This window comes from Elephas maximus, chromosome 12 (genome assembly GCF_024166365.1).
Source record: "Elephas maximus indicus isolate mEleMax1 chromosome 12, mEleMax1 primary haplotype, whole genome shotgun sequence".
Classification (NCBI taxonomy): domain Eukaryota; kingdom Metazoa; phylum Chordata; class Mammalia; order Proboscidea; family Elephantidae; genus Elephas; species Elephas maximus.
In genome coordinates this window covers 76,033,869-76,051,093 of record NC_064830.1, presented here as the reverse complement: position 1 = coordinate 76,051,093, position 17,225 = coordinate 76,033,869, and the positions used below count along the sequence as shown (strand labels likewise).

General features: G+C 42.1%; 1 protein-coding gene across 1 annotated transcript in view; it reads right to left on the bottom strand.

Annotated features, from left to right (window-relative positions):
* Nucleotides 1-11,420, bottom strand: part of BMERB1 (bMERB domain containing 1) — a 150,795-nt gene extending 139,375 nt beyond the window's left edge. The window contains exon 1 of the mRNA XM_049903299.1: nt 11,202-11,420. Coding sequence (XP_049759256.1) covers nt 11,202-11,307 — 106 coding nt within the window. The 5' untranslated portion in view covers nt 11,308-11,420. The remainder of the gene's footprint in view (nt 1-11,201) is intronic.
* Between the last annotated feature and the right edge of the window lie 5,805 nt (nt 11,421-17,225).

Genomic DNA, 17,225 nt, shown 5'->3' with positions numbered 1-17,225 from the left:
CAGTTTTATAGAAGACTGAAGTTCAGAGGGGTTAAGTAGCCAGCCCAAGGTCACACAGCTCACAAGTGGTAAAGCTAAGATTCAAATGCAGACAGAGCTCCTGCTCTCAAACACTAGACTCATCTGCCACCATGCTGTCCATGGAATTTTACTTGATCGCTCAAGGGAAGCCCTTCTCTCTGAAGCTCCAAGTTCTCTTCTTCAAAACAGTCTTCCCATTGCATTTTTGTGAATGTCTTCTAGCTCCCACTCCAGCCTGACCCTGAAGATGTCATCCTCAACTTTACGAGGGGCATGCTTATGGAAAAGGCAATCAATGAGCCAGAGAGGGATATTAGTACTAAGAAGCCCGGAGACACGTCTAACTGACAATATGTGTCTGTATCAATGGCAGCCTGAACAAATTCTGGGAAATAAGAAAGGCAGCAGGATTAAGTCAACTGTGCTGGGTTCAAGCCCCAGCTCTGCCACTTACTGGTGGGGTGACATTGGGCAAGTTGCTTAACCTCACTGAGTCCGTTTCCTCCTCTGTAAAAGACAGCAATAAATGGCTCCATGGCACCTTATCTCATAGGGTGTTTTATGGGCATAACCTAGAGGAGGCACGTAAAGCATGTGCACAGAGTCAGCACAAAAGAAGTGCTTGATACTTGCTATTTCTTACAATTACTTCTTTCTACTTCCCTTAGAACCATTGTTTTTGTTTGTCTGGTTGGTTAAATCATTTTTTTGGTGCGAACATACGTTTTCATTTCTCTGGGATAAATGTCCCAGTAGTAAAACTGTTGGGCAGAGGGAATAGCACTTGTGAAGGTACAGAGACGTGAGACAGCATATTTGACCTACCAAAAACCAATCTGACCTAGGACTGGCAAATAGATCAGTAATACTCGCTCCAGTCTCTAAAAGGGGTGAGGCAAGACCAGAGCAGGAGGTGAGTGCATTTCAGAGCTCAGAGCAGGTTCATACATGTTTACTTAAAAAAAAAAAAAATTATTGCAGTAAAATATATATAACAGAAGTTTTCCGTTGTAACCATTTTTAAGTGTACAACTAAGTGACGTCAATTATATTCACCCTGTTGGGCAACCATCACCACTATCCGTTTCCAAATGTTTATCATTCTAAACAGAAACTAAGTACCCCTGAACTGATAACTCCCCAAGAATTATTGTTTTTGCTGCTCTGTCTCTGGCTGTAGAGGCATTTTAACGAAAAAATTATTTTTTCTTTTTTAGTGAGGAAAGTGGCATTGTTTATACTTTTCCAAATCTCTTTTATGTCTGGCTTGGTAGTCAACCGGATTCTCCTATCTGTTTTGGTACGTAATTTGTTGTAATGTGTCGTAGCTTCTTTATAATTTATTTATTTATTTTTGTTCTTGTTGTTGAGAATATACACAGCAGAACATACACCCATTTGAGAGTTTCTACATGTACAATTCAGTGACATTGATTACATTCTTCGAGTTGCACAACCGTTCTCGCCCTCCTTTTCTAAGTTGTTGCTCCCCCATTAACATAAATTCACTGACCCCTAAGTTCTGAAAAAAACAATTATTAACAAGTCTGACTCTGATTCGTTTTTTAAAAATCCTCATTCTAGAAGTCTGGCCTTTAGCCACCCTACTTGGACCCTATAGGAGAGTTACATCTCTGGGGAGTTGAACCTTCCTTTACCCAGCCTCCTATGAACCTGCTCTGAGCTCTGAAATGCACTCACCTCCTGCTCTGGTCTTGCCTCACTCCTTTTAGAGACTGGAGCGAGTATTACTGATCTATTTGCCAGTCCTAGGTCAGATTGGTTTTTGGTAGGTCAAATATGCTGTCTCACGTCTCTGTACCTTCACAAGTGCTATTCCCTCTGCCTGGAATACTGTTCCCGGTAATCAATGATGAAATGTTGTTCACCTTTTCAGGCTCCTTCAAGTCTCACTTCCTCCCCCAGATCATAGAACAGTCTCCCGATGCTACCACATGTACCCAGTGTATATTTGTTTTACTGTATATATTATGGAAACCTTGGTAGCGTAGTGGTTAAGAACTACAGCTGCTAACCAAAAGGTCAGCAGTTCAAATCCACCAGGTGCTCCTTGGAAACCCTGTGGGGCAGTTCTACCCTGTCCTATAGGGTCGCCATGGGTCGGAATCGACTTGACGGCAATGTGTTTGGTTTTTGGTTTTATATATATCATACCTATATTTTACATATTTCTCTTTTATTCCTCTTCTCTGTTTGAACAGCCTTATTGAGGTATAACTGACACACAACAAACTGCGCATATTTAAAGTATACAATCTGATACAGCTTGACATATGTATACTCTCGTGAACTATCATCACAATCAAGATAATGAACATATCCACCAACCTCAAGTTTCTTCACGCCCTTTTTAAATCAGCTCCTCCTTCCTCCCTCCTACCTAGTCTCAAGTAACCACTGATTTGCCCTTCTATCACTATAGATTAGTTTGCACTTTTTTTAGAATTTTATATAAGTAGAATCATACAGGATCTGGCTTCTTTCACCCAGCACAATGATTTTAAGAGTTGTCCACGGTATAAAAAAATAGCACGTATCAATAGTTCATTCCTGTTTGTTGCTGAAGAGCATTCCATTCTATTAAAACCACATTTGAGTTGTTTCCAGTTTTGGGCTGTTACAAATAAAGCTGCTATGAACATTTGTGTTTAAGTCTTTATATGGACGTATGCTTTCATTTCTCCTGGGCCAATATGTAGAAGTGGAATGGCTGGGTCATACTGCATGTGTATTTTAAATTCTTAAGAAATCGCTAAACTGTTTTCCAAAGTGGTTGTACCATATTACAGTCCTCCCACCAGCAGTGGGTGAGAGTCTCGGTTGCTCCACATGCTTGCCAACAACTTGGCATGGTCAGTCTTTTGCTTGACTACTAACCTAAAGGCTGACAGTTTGAATCCACACTGTGGTGCTGCAGAAGAAAGAACTGGCAATCTGCTGCCATAAAGTTTTTAGCCAAGAAAATCCTGTGGAGCAGTTCTATTCTGTAACACATGAAACCACCATGAGTCAGAAGTGACTCTACGGCAAAGGGTTTTTTGGTTTTGTTTTGTTTTTTGTCATTTAGTGGCTGTATAGTGGTCTCATTGAAGTTTTAATTTTTATTTCCTTAATAACTAATGGTCATTGCAGATATGCTTTGCTTCTACTCTTTCTCATTCATTCATCAAGGCTCAGCTCTTCGGAGTGCCCTGAACCACCAGATTGAGTGAAGACCCTCCTCTGTGCTCCCCTAGCCCAGCCCTCTGCTTACTTACATAACCTAATTAAATCAAGTTTACCTTTTTGTGTCTGTCATCACAGTTGTAAAGGCAATAACTTTTTTTAAATTGTGCTTTAAGTGAAAGTTTATAATTCAAGTCAGTTTCTCATACAAAAACTTAAACATGCATTGTTACGTGACCCTAGCTGATCTCCCTATAATGTGACAGTACACTCCCTCTCTCCACCTTGTATTTACCGTGTCCATTCAACCAGCTCCTGTCCCCCTCTGCCTTCTCATCTCACCTCTGGACCGGAACTGCCCACGTAGTCTCATGTATCTACCTGAACCAAGAAGCACACGCCTCACCAATATCACCTTATGTCTTATAGTCCAGTCTAATCTTTGTCTGAAGAGTTGGCTTTGGGAGTGGTTTTAGCTTGGGCCTAATAGAGAGTCTGGGGGCCATGTCTTCTGGGGTTCCTCCAGTCTCAGTCAAACCATTAAGTCTGGTCTTATTATTAGAATTTGAGTTCTGCACCCCACTTTTCTCCCGCTCCATCAAGGACTCTCTGTTGTGTTCCCTGTCAGGGCAGTAAGACAATAACATTTAAAGCAAATAATCATCACGAGCTAGCCTCTGCGCTACATGCATTACATTCTGTATCTCACAGAATCCTCAGAGCAACCCTAGGTAGTCACTGTTATTGTCACCATTTTAAACTCCTCAAAAATACCAAACCCGTCGCCGTCGATTTGATTCCAATTCATAGCAACCCTACAGGACAGAGTAAAACTGTCCTATAGGGTTTCCAAGGCTGAAATCTTTACAGAAGCAGACTGCCACATCTTTCTCCTGCAGAGCGGCTGGTAGGTTTGAATAGCCGATCTTTGGGCTAGCAGCCCAGCACTTAACCACTGCGCCACCAGGGCTCCTCATCACCATTTTACAGATGCGGAAACTAAAGCTCAAGAGGTTTAAATAACTCATGCCAGGTGCAGAGCCAGTAAGTGGCAGAGCAAGGTCTCAAAATAAAGGTTCTGACTCAGAGCCCCTGCTGGTAACCACTACGCCACCCACTGTCTCCTCCCTCCTCAATGACAGGGGACATTCGGCACCACCAGCTTCTCCCACTCAGCCTGGCAGGTGGCTCTTAATAAACGTTGACAACGCAACCAAACTGAGTCTTAATACTGCTAATATCAATAACATCTATTGACATTTATAGGTCAGACACCGTGCTTTACCAGCATTACCCCATTTAATCCTCAGGGGATTAAAGAGAATTACTATTCCCGTTTCACAGATAAGGAAATGGACGTTTACGTAAATTAGGCAACTTGCCCAAGATCAGAGTGCTAGGAAGCAGTAGAAGGAGGATTGGAACACAAAAAGCTAGTTGGAGAACTCCTTAAGGGTGGGGCCTGGGTCTTCTTCATCTCTGTGCCTCTAAAGCTAGCACACAGTAGGGCTTGAACCTGCTAAAGAAACCATCGCTCAAGAGAGTGAAGCAATGAATGGATGATATGGTAAGCATCTTGTGGGGAGCTTCGAGAGTGGGGTTTTGAAGGGGTATGGTAAAAGAGAGCCTCCACCTCTGCTGGCCTCCAACCCACCAGGCTCATCCTGGTAACAGAAGGTTCACAGGAGCCAACCAGATAGACCCGGAGTCCCATGGTATGAGAGCCAACAGACCCAGATTTCATTGTACCAAGAAGAAAGAAAACTGGTACGTGGTCTTTGGAATCTCCGCCTCCCTGACTTGGGCCGGCAGCTCACCTGAAATGCCCTTCTCTCCTCCCTTAACCTATTCAAACCCAGCTTATCCTTCATGCCCAGTGCAAACACTCCTCCTTCATGCTGTCTTCCTGGAGTTCCCTAATAAAAGCCACTCTGTTCTTCATATTTGCCACCTGTACCTTCATTTAGCACTTGTTTCATTTTGTTGGTATTATAAGTTCTGGTGTTCTTTATTCCACCACCCCCACTCCAACCCAAATCTGTAAGCTTCTTGAGAGTGGGAACTGTTTCTTATTTCATCTTTAATCTCTGCAGCAGCTAGCACTGTCACAAGAATGAGAGACATTGGATAAGATCATTTAGTGTCAGAGAGAGCTAGAGACAGGTTCCTGCTCTATCACTTTGTGATCTTGAGCAAGTTTCTGAACCTCCCCAAGCCAAAGTTTCCCCATCTGTAAAATGGGAATAATAATCCTGCCCATTTAATGTGGTTTTTATAAGAATTTAATATGCTGTTTTAATAGCTACAATTCATTGACTGGTATTATTAAGTATTTAATAATCAATTGAATAATTGAAGGAAAAATAGATTTTTCCTTCAATGAACACGTAAGAAGGGAAGTCTTTCAAAAATGAAACTTAAAGTTAAGAACAAAGACGGAGAAACACAAATCAATGGGTTTGTTTCAAGTACATACTAAAAAAAAAAAAAACCCCAGTGCCTTCGAGTCAATTCCGACTCATAGCGACCGTATATATAGGACAGAGTTTCCAAGGAGCACCTGTTGGATTTGAACTACTAGTAGATACTATCATATTTGTAACCTTCACATTTCTGCCATTATAATGCCACCATAATTTACACAAAGCTGGTTGCCTATCCAGGGATAGTGCAGAGACTATCATCACTTCTAATTCTTAAACCAGTGCTCAGTCTCCCAAAAGAGAGTCCAGGATGCCTCTACCCCCATCACACCTTTCTCACTCAAGGAAGTTCCTACCACTTATCCAAAATGGAACTGACTAGGAAGGAGCCAGGATCTACAGCCAACAATGATGACATGCAATCATCGTTTGTCCCCCTATTCTCCATCCAATAGCCAATGGGAATCCCTGGGTGGAGTAAATGCTTAAATGCTCAGCTGCTAACCAAAAGGTTGGCAGTTCAAACCTACCCAGACGCACCCTAGAGAAAGTCTGATGATTTGCTTCCAAAAGATCACAGCCTTGAGAACCCTATGAAACACATTTCCACTCTGACACACGTGGAGTCACCATGAGTCAGAATCAACTCTACGGCAACTGGTTTGGTTTTGGTTTAGTAGCCAACATGACCTTTTAAAAACAAAAACCAGATCCCCAGGTTAAAATTCTTCAGCAGCTTCGTCAGCAATGGGAATAAGATCCAGAGTTTTTTTTTTTTTTTTGCTCAAATTTTAATACTGCTTTCCATGTTTATGAAACAATTCCTATCAGATTTATAACCAAAAACTTCAAAATGATTACAGATTGATTTAATGTGCACTCATCAAACACACAGCTGATCATCTGGGGGGAGGGAAGACATCAAAGGCATATGTACCATTATAGAAGTTCTTATTATACATTAGCATGGACGATACAGTTTATTTCTTACTTTGTACATATTCTAGAAGACATTCAAATGAAGATAAATAGATCAAACTGGCTGAGAAACTCTTACAGTTGTTGAAGTCCCCCAGACTTTTTTTTAAAAGCCATAGCCCACAAGACCCTGCCTAGTCTGGTTACTCGGATTCATCTCCACCCTCCATGGCTCACTGGGGTGCAGTCACCCTGGTCTCCTGTCTCTTCCTCTAACACACACCAAGGGCCTTTGCATTCACTACCTGAATTTCTGCTATTGACACAGCAAAATGTCACCTTAGAGAAGCATTTCCTAATGACTGGCTGGGAATATATCCCTCCCCTGATAATTCCCTAGGAGAACTGCCATTACCTGAACTACCTGGTTTGCCTGTGTATCGTCTGATACCCTCACTCCCGCTTTCCCCTGAACAGAAGCTCCGTGAGAGCAGGGACCTTGTCTGTATTGCTCACCTGTAGGCACAGCCTCTAGAACACTGCCTGGCACCTACCTATAAGGCACTCAATATGTTTGTTGAATGAATAAATGAGGATGAGGGAGCTGATCATGGTTATTTTTCAGTTTTATTTTTATATTTCTTGTAAATTTGAAATTTTTTAAATAAAGTACACGTAGTTCTGTAACAAAAAAAAAAAGAAATAAAGCTAAAACAAAATCCAATTGAAATAATAAAATTAGCATATTTAATCATACAGATGAAAGTAACACAAAACTCCGCCCAAGAAGCCATTACATAGGCTGCCAGTAATTCACATCATCTCAGTCTCTGTGCTATTTATTAAACCTGAAACACTGGCTGATTTAATGATCCGCTTGCTAGTCAGTACACATCCTTGGACTTTTAAATAATAGTCATCTCTCCTGGGTTTATAAAGATTGCTATTTGAGCTTTCCACCTTGTTCTAGCCTCCTGCTCGCAGCACACTGATTTCCACCTTTATGTTTTTGCCAGTGCACTCAGCCCCAGCTCCCCACATCCAAAATCTTGACCATCCTTTAAAGGCCATTCAATGTCTACCAATAAATGGTCACAACAACAGACAACTCTGTTTTTTTAAAAAGCTCTGGGCTTTTCCACAAGGCACCTTGCCTTTGTGTCTCCCTCAATTATTAACAGTTGGTTGAAAGCAATATTTTTTATATCTAACCACACTGAAATGTCATTATACATTTTCCAACTGAGTAAAGGAAAAAAAAAAAAAAACACTGTTAGCAGAAAAATGCTGCCAAAGGTGGTGTGAGCAATTTGCGCAGGACCTTTCTCATACAAAAGAACACTGGACGGTCTTCAAGGAGTCAAAGGCCCTTCACCCTCACTTTCCCATGCGGAAGGCAGTGGGCACACAGTTGTTATCAGGAATTTGCAAAGAAACAGAAACAAGGGAAAAGAGAAAGACCCTCAGCGGGATGGATTGACACAGTGGCTGCAGCAATGGGCCCGAACATGGCAACGATTGCGAGGATGGTGCAGGACTCAGTGGTGTTTTGTACAGTTGTACGTAGGGTCACTAAGAGTCGGAACTACCTCTACAGCACCTAACAACAACTCCCGTCTCCAGCTATCATGCATAATAACACTGACTTGGCATCTGTTAAGCCACAGAATCAATAGTACTAATTTTCACACTTCATTAATAAATAAATGGAGGCGCCAGACATTATGGAATAGATGCCCTGAGAGTTGAGAGGGAGTTCAAAAAAAGCCACTTTGTCAGAAAAATGCCAAGCTCTAGACAAGAGTATAGAGATTAAAAACTGCTAAAGGTAACCAACCCAGATTCAAGATTCATATTTGGACCCTGGATCAATACTTTAAGAAGAATTCAAGGCTGAATAGGTAGAAAATTAAACACACACACACATTTGGGGATCTATGCAAAAGCAGATCAGTAACTGCATTCCTACATTTAAATACAGAGCAAGAGTGAGATTTTTTGACAGCTTGGAACAGAGAGAATGAGAAAACCTTTCTGCTAGACTTTGAGCAGTTTGCAGCCTGGGACTTAGAAGCATAAAAATTTCAAGGAGGCAAAATGCTATAAATGGGTGATTACTGCAATTTTTCTGTATGTTTGAAAATGCCGCCAATAAAATGGTGAGAAAAGAAAAAGCTAAACTAGGGAACTCACCACCACTAGCGTTTTGGTCCAGGGTGTTGCTGTTCGTAATTTTTGCAAAGCATAAAAGCAGGTTCCTTCTATAGATGTAGTAATAAAATAACGGAAGCAGCTTCTTGAGCTCCAACTACATCCCCTTATTTAATATTTGCAATGAAGCTATAAGGTAGACACTATCACTGTTTCTACTTTCAGAAAACAGAGGTATGAAAAAAAAAACCAAAAAACCAAACCTAATGCCATCACATTGATTCGGACTCATAGCAACCCTATGGGACAGAGTAGAACTGCCCCATAGGGTTTCCAAGGCTGTAAATCTTTACAGAAACAGACTGCCACATCTTTCTTCTGCAGAGCAGCTGGTGGGTCCAAGCCATCAACCTATTGGTTAGCAGCTGAGTGCTTAACCACTGCACCACCAGGACTCCTTTGAGGCAGAAAGAGGCTTAGAAATGTGCCTAAAGTCATATAGGCAGCAAGGGACAGAGCGGGGATTCAAATTCAGGGCTTATTCAAACGCAGCTTCTACTCTGCATAAACCCCAAAACCCACTGCCATTGAGTCGATTCCAATTTACAGCAACCCTACAGGACAGAGTAGAACTGCCCCATAGGGTTTCCAAGGAGTGCCTGGTGGGTTCAAACTGCAGACCTTTGGGTTAGTAGCCAAGTTCTTAACCACTGTGCCACCAGGGCTCCTTCTACTCTGCATAGACCCTGACATTCTTCCAAGTCCTAAAGCCACTGTGACCACAGGGGCCAATAGGGATTCTCTCCACAGACTCAGGAAGGTTAGTGAAAAACATGAAGGCAATAAACCTTCATGACTAAGAGCAGGGGCTCTGGGTTCAAGTCCTGACTCTGCCACTTAATAATCCTATCACCTCACAATCCCCAACATTTTCATTTGTGCAAGGGGAGTCATAAAACTCATCTCAGGAGGTTGTTACAGGAATTAAGTGAGATGATACATTTCTTAGCGCAGATAGATAGTTGTTGCCATGTGTGCAGAGCAGAACTGCTCCATAGGGTTTTCAAGGCTGTAGCATTTCAGAAGCAAATCACCAGGCCTGTCTTTCAAAGTGCCTCTGGGAGGGTTTGAACCACCAACCTTTCAGCTAGTAGTCAAGGGCTTAACCATTTGAGCCACTGAGGGACTTTAACATATGGTAATCTATCAATCAATAAAAGGAAACAGAACTCCTCAGCCTTGATGACGGACCAGAGCACCAAAGCCAAACGGTGTTGTAAGGATGAAATAGGGAAGAAGACACAGGTCTAAAAGTAGAAGACAAGACAAGGCGGGAGGTGGAGAGTCCTATGGCATGCATCAAGTGAAGCACTAAGACCTTCGATTGTGATTTGAACTTGAACGCATCAGAAGCAGAATACAGCTGAGCCATTCTAGGAAGATGTTCTCAATTTTTAATTTTAGGTATAGAGAAAGAACACACTCATGCACAACGCAATTTTCTATCAACGACAGGAAAAAAGCAGATTCACAATACTTTGGCCCAGCACAGCTCTGAGGTTGGCGTGGGTAAGAGCGCTGAGCAGTTACCTAGAGCCAAGGCCGGAAGCTGCAGGCTCCTTGAGAAGGGCAAGAGGGCCTTTCCCAGCCTGTGGGGAGGCAGTGTTCTAGGGCGCGAAATGCAAGGGCCGAGGCACTGGGAAGCCCCGTGGGTTTGCAGAAAGGGCTCATGACCCTAGTGCCCCTCTGGCTGCCTCTGCACTTTGAGGGCAGGAGTTTCAACTGTTGCACTCTACTAATTAAAAACGAAAATCCTTCGTTTATTTGGAAATGTTGTTGGCACCAAAAAAAAAAAAAAAAAAAAAAAACAGAGAGAGGATCAGCAAATATAGCCGACTTGTTTCGGAAATGCATTCCAGGATTGTACCCAAACCAAAGACTTGAATTGAGTCAGCGGACAAAGGAGAAGAGTGTGCACAATGTTAACCTTCCACTACCGTTTTCCCCACCTCCTCCGGACCCAGGAGAAGGGAGGAAAGAAAGCTGGAAATTTCAGGCGTGCCCTGAACCTCGCGCCGGTGGAAAGCACAGCGGAAACCCAGCGGACACTCCCCCCTTTCCAGGGCTGTGGGCGCTTTCAAAGGATGGTCTTACAGCTCAAGCACCCTAGCGCATCAGGATTGCGAAAGGACCCTCCTCCCTGGCCTGCGGGAAAGACTCTACTTTCCTAGACCAGTTGCGAGCTAGCGGATCCAGAGTCCAGCCCAGGCTCCCGGCTTAGCGTGCCTTGTGATTTCCCGAGCCTCCCGGTGTAGCTCAGCCCGGAGTGTCCCCCTTTTGTTCCCGGGGAGAGCGCTTTGCGGCGCATCGCTGCGCATCCTCCAGCGCAAAAAGCGCCGCCGCGGGGGCGCTGCCTTTGCTCCACTCCCTGCGTTCCCCGCGCTCTGGCGACCACCGGCTCGGCGCACGGCACCCCAACTGACCCCCCGCCCGAGTACTCACTTCTCTCCAGTCCCTCTGCTTTCCACGCTGTCTCCTCCACAGCCCCATAGCGCCTCAGAGGCTTCTCAGCTTCTAGATGGGTGGACAAGGATTGCTTTAACTCCATCGCTGATTCCCGCGGGCAGGTCGACGGATCTCCCTTTACTCCATCCCCGCCGCGGGATGCAGGGAGGGAGGCGGCTCCAGCCAGCAGCGCTTTAAGGGGCCGGGAGCTCGTGACGCTGCTCCATCTCTTCCGCCGGCAGGGCCGGGGAGCGCCGACTGGTACCCAGGGGGAGGGATGCAGGGCACATGCGCAATGGAAGATTGGAAAAGGCTTGGGGGGCTGGGTAGGGAGAAAGAGGCACAGATAATAACTCTAAGAAGTAGAACAACAACGGCTAAAACAAAATCAACCAAAAGGGAGTAAGAACAAGCCCCCTGCCCATACTGGAGCTGATGGATAGGGGTTTATGCTGTTGGATGATTTGCAAGGGGCTGGCACTGCAGGTGGCTTGTGATCTGCCAGCGGGCTCCTAAGCCGTGAGTGGGATTCGTGAGCGCGTCTATCTGTGAGCGATGGATCCATCTTTGTGGGGAGTGTGCAGAAGCACGAGTGTGGACCTGAATCTGTGGGTTCTGTGCTTGGCTGAGTGTGTTTTCGTGAGGATGTCTATTCTTTGCAACTGTGAATGTGAAATTAGACAGTCTTGTCTGTGGATGCCTGTGTCGACTTTGTATGTGTTTGGGGTGGAGGTACAACACAGCTGTTGGGAACATGGATCTCTACCTTCCAGAAACCCAGAGTTTTATGTTACTCATGGCAACATGGAAAGTATAAAGAAAAATATTTGGTAAAATCAGCACCAATTAGATTGTTGAAAAAGTAGTAGTATTTATTATATGACAGCTAGGTGCTAAACACTTCCCAACAACTGTATGAAACAGATACTTTTTTTATTAGCCTTGTTTCACAGAAGAGGAAGCTGAGGTGCAGAAAGATTATTTGCCCAAAGCCTACACTTACTAAGTGGTCTGGTCAGGACTTGAATCCAGACCCCAGATACTAGCCTCTTTGTTATAGTGACTCCCTAGACTGCAGTTATGGCAGTTTGTATCATACAAACAGACTCTACAGGACATGGGTTATTTGCTTGTTTGTTTTCGAGACATCATCTGGGGCAATCCTGGGATTCACATGTCTTCTGGAAGTGTAAAACAGCACAGATTTCAAAGAAAATGATTTAGCACCTGTTAGCAAGAGACTTAAACATTTATTATCAATAAAGGACTTCTAAAATGTAATCCATATAATTGAATTGTATATGTAGAAACTTTGAATTGGTGTATGCTTTGCTGTGTGCATTCTCAACAACAATGAAATAAGTAAAATTAATATTTTTTTAAATGGTCTTCCAAATAGCTCATGGGAGAAAAGGAAATAACAACAACAAAAATTTAGACCTGGATAACAATGATATTGCCGCATATGAAAACTTGTTTAAGCCACATTTCAAAACTTGTAAGTTCTGATGTAAGTAAATCTATAGCTTTAGGTGTGTGTGCTAAAAAAAATAAGACTAAGAATAAATGAATTAAGCATTCGACTCAAGAGACATAATATTAAGAATGAAAAGGGAGTCATAACACAAATACAGTAAGATTTTTTTACTTTGAAATGAATACTTGTCTTAAAAATATAAACTATCAAAATGTATTTAATAAATAAAAAAAACAAATCAATAGCTATTACAGAAATTGAGTTGTTAATATAGAAATGTATTTCCTTCCTCAGTTCCACAAAGGCAACAGCCCAGACGGTTTTACAGGTGAGTTTTACCAAATAACAGATAATTCTTATCTTCTAAAAATTGTTTCAGAGTTCATTTTATGAGATACTATAACCTTGATATCAAAGCTAGCTTAAAATGGTATAGTGAAAAAAGACCAACCTCACCTACAAACACATTGAGGTGGACCCTTAAGATATATGCCCTTTACTGCATAGAAGTTATACATCAATAAAAAAGAAAATTAAGCCAACTAAATAAAAAAAAAAAAAATAGAAGGGTGTATAATCCTTAAAATAAAAGATGGCTGGTGAGTTCAGGGAAGTTAGTCACTTCTTTATGTTGAAATATTTTATAATTAAGAAAAAAATAGCTAGGCTTTTTGGAGCCTGGGAATGAACCCTAAGAAATATTTGAAATGTTACAAAATACTTCACACAAAATGTTTTTTACAATTTATATAAAATGTGGAAAAACTACAAAAAGTCTGATATCCTACAAAAGAGAAATGATTCAATAAATCAAGAACATGCCAAGCAATACATGATGGCACACTTATTTAAAATGATGTTTACAAGGAGTTTGAATGTCATGGGAGAAACAATATTAATCAAAACCTAAGGGGGAAATTAGGATACAAATGATAATATATAGTGTGGGCTACTGTTCTTGATCTTTTGGCTAAGATCAAATGTACACTGTGATCTCAATTATATCACATATTTCACAGAATGATAATGATAGAAGGAGCCCTGGTGGCACAGTGGTTAAGAAGTCTGCTGCTAACCAAAAGGTTGGCAGTTTGAATCTACCAGCTGCTCCTTGGAAGCCCTATGGAGCAGTTCTATTCTGTCCTATGAGTCAGAATCAACTCGATGGCAGTGGGTTTGGTTTGGTTATATATACATATCCAGGAAAAAACAATAACACTTAAATGATATATACAAAAATGTTAATAGTGACTATCAATGAATGTTGAGATAGTATAGAATGTTTTATCTGTATTTTATAATGTATTACTTTTTAATCAGAAAAAAATCAATCATGTTTTTAATGCATGGGAGAAAAAAAACTATGAGTATATACACCAAAATATTAACAGTGGTTGTTTCCAGGAGTTGAGATTTTGGGAAAATCTTTTTCTTTTTAATTTTCTGCATTTTCCAATCATTTATACTGAGCACATATTGTTTTATAATTCAAAAGAGAATGAATTCCATTTCTAAAAATGTGTGAGTGATACAACTCTGTAATCCTAAAGGACAAAACTGTCCCTGCCACAGCAGTGCCCAGAGCCCGTCTGTTTGCATTAGTTTAGGGTGATAATGCTTCAGGTTCAATAGCTGGTTGAAGTAACCACCTGCGTGGAATTATCAAGTGGCTCTTGTCCAGCCCTGGCTTCTCATCCTGGCTCAATGCCTCGGCTCTGCTGGGAATGCCAAGGACTCGGGAGGGATACTGGATGATTACAAAGGGCCAGGGCGGCAGGGGCCGGTGCAAGACACTTTTGGTTGATTGAGACGGAAAATAACGTAGTATCATCTTGGTGATTTGATACTTCATCCAGCATGTCCACCATGTCAAATGTACATGATACTGAGCTTATCCGAATGGCATGGTTTTCAAAAATATGGGCATCGAAGTCAGAAGGACCTAGGTTGAAGTCCTGGCTCTGCCATCTACCAGCTGTATCATCTGTGTGCTATATCAGTTAATCCCTCCAAGCCTCAGTTTCTCCATCTTTAAAATTCTAATGGCACTAGCTCTCCCAGACAAATGCTATGATAACTAAATTATATACTCACAACAGCACCCAGCACATAGGAAGGCCTCAATACATGTTAGCTATCATCATCATCATCATCATTATCAGAGCTAAGCACTGTGCTAGCTGATGTTTTGAGCTCTGACCCTATGGGCATTTACCAAATGAGGTCTCCAAACCAAAAGCAGAAACCTATTAAAATATTACTGAGTGGAGAAATTTGAACCCTCATACACAGTTGGTAGGAATGTAAAATAGTGCAGTCACTTTGGAAAATAAGTCTGTCAGTTTCCCAAAAGGGTAAACATAGAGCTATCATATAACCCAGTAGTTCTACTCATAGGTATACACCTGAGAGGACTGAAAACATGTATCCACCCAGAAACTTGTACATAGCAGCATTTTTCAGAATAGCCAAAAAGTGGAAACAACTCCAACGTCCATTACTGGTGAATGGATAAATAAAATATAGTATGTCCAAACAATATATTATTATTTGGCAATAAAAAGGAATGAAACGACAACAAAAGCATGAGCAGCAAAGGTCAAAACAGATAAATGGGATCTCATAAAAATGAAATATTTGTGTTCATCAAAGGACTTTATCAACAAAGTGAAGAGACAATCTACAAACTGGGAGAAAATTTTCAGTAACCATTTATCTGATAAGGGGCTAATATCCCAGATGTATTTTAAAAACTCCTATTATTGAGTCAGGGAGCCCTGGTGGTGCAGTGGTTAAGCACTCAGCTGCTAACCAAAAGGTCATCAGTTTGAACCCACCAGCAGCTTCATGGGAGAAAGATGTGGCAGTCTGCTTCTGTAAAGATTTACAGCCTCGGAAACCCTATGGGGAAGTTCTGCTCTGTCCTTTAGGGTCGCTATGAGTTGGAATCAACTTGACAGCAATGGGTTTGGTTTTCTGTTTTATTATTGAGGAGAAAACAACAACAACAAAAATCAATCAAAAAAATGTGCAAAGGACTTAACAGACAGTTCACCAAAGAGGATATTCAAATGGCCAATAAGCACATGAAAAGATGCTCAATGTCATTAGCCATTACCAAAAAGTCGAACCAAACCCATTGCCATTGAGTCAATTCTGACTCAGTGACCTTATAGGACAGAGTGGAACTGCCCCATAGGGTTTCCAAGGAGCGGCTGGTGGATTTGAACTGCCAACCTTTTGGTTAGCAGTGGAGCTCTTAACCACTGTGCCACCAGGGCTCCTCATTAGCCATTCCAACCAAACCAAACCCATTGCTGTTGAGTCAATTGATTCTAACTCATAGCAACCCTATAAGATAGAGTAGAATTGCCTCATAGTGTTTCCAAGGAGCAGCTGGTGGATCTGAACTGCCAACCTTTTGGTTAGCAGCTGAGCTCTTAACCACCATGCTACCAGGGCTCCCATTAGCCATTTAAAAACAAACAAACCCCACTGCCGTCGAGTCAATTCCGACTCATAGCATCCCTATGAGGACAGAGTAGAACTGCTTCATAGGGTTTCCAAGGAGCACCTGGTAGATTTGAACTACTGACCTTTTGGTTAACAGCCATAGCTCTTAACCAATACATCACCAGGGTTACCATTTGTCTTAGTCATCTAGTGCTGCTATAACAGAAATACTACAAGCGGATGGCTTTAACAAAGAGAAATTAATTTTTTCACAGTCTAGTAGGCTAGAAGCCCAAATTCAGGGTGTCAGCTCCAAGGGAAGGCTTTCTCTCTCTGTTGGCTCTAGAGGAAGGTCTTTCTCATTAACCTTTCCCTGGACTAGGAGCTTTTCTGCGTAAGAATCCCAGGTCTAAAGGATGTGCTCTGCTCCCAGTGCTTCTTTCTTGGTGGTGTTAGTTCTCCCCTCTCTGCTACCTTCCCTTTCCTTTTATCTCTTGAGAGGCCACACCCCAGAGAAAATCCCTTTAAGTTGGATCCGGGATGTGACCTGGTAAGGGTGTTACAATCCTACCCTAATCCTCTTTAACATAAAATTATAATCACAACATGGAGGACAACCCAGAATACTGGGAATCATGGCCTAACCAAGTTGATATACACATTTTCGGGGGGACATAAATTAATCCATGACACCATTAGCCATTAGCCATTAGGGGGATGCAAATCACAACCACAATGAGATATCATCTCACCCCCATTAGAATTGCAATGATAAAAAAAACCAAAAACCAAGAGGTGTTGGAGAGGATGTAGAGAAATCAAAAGCCCTATTCATTGCTGGTAAGAATGTAACGCGGTGCAGCCACTGAGGAAAACAGTTTGGCAGTTTCTCTAAAGGTTGAATATGGAACTACCATATGACCCAGTAATCCCAACCCCAGGCATACACCCAAAAGAAGGGAAAACAGGAATGCAAACAGAAACCTGTACACCAATGTCTGCTGCAGCACTTGTCACAATAGCCAAAGGTAGAAACAACCTAAATGCCCATCAATGGATGAATGGATAAGCAAAATGTGGTACATACCTAC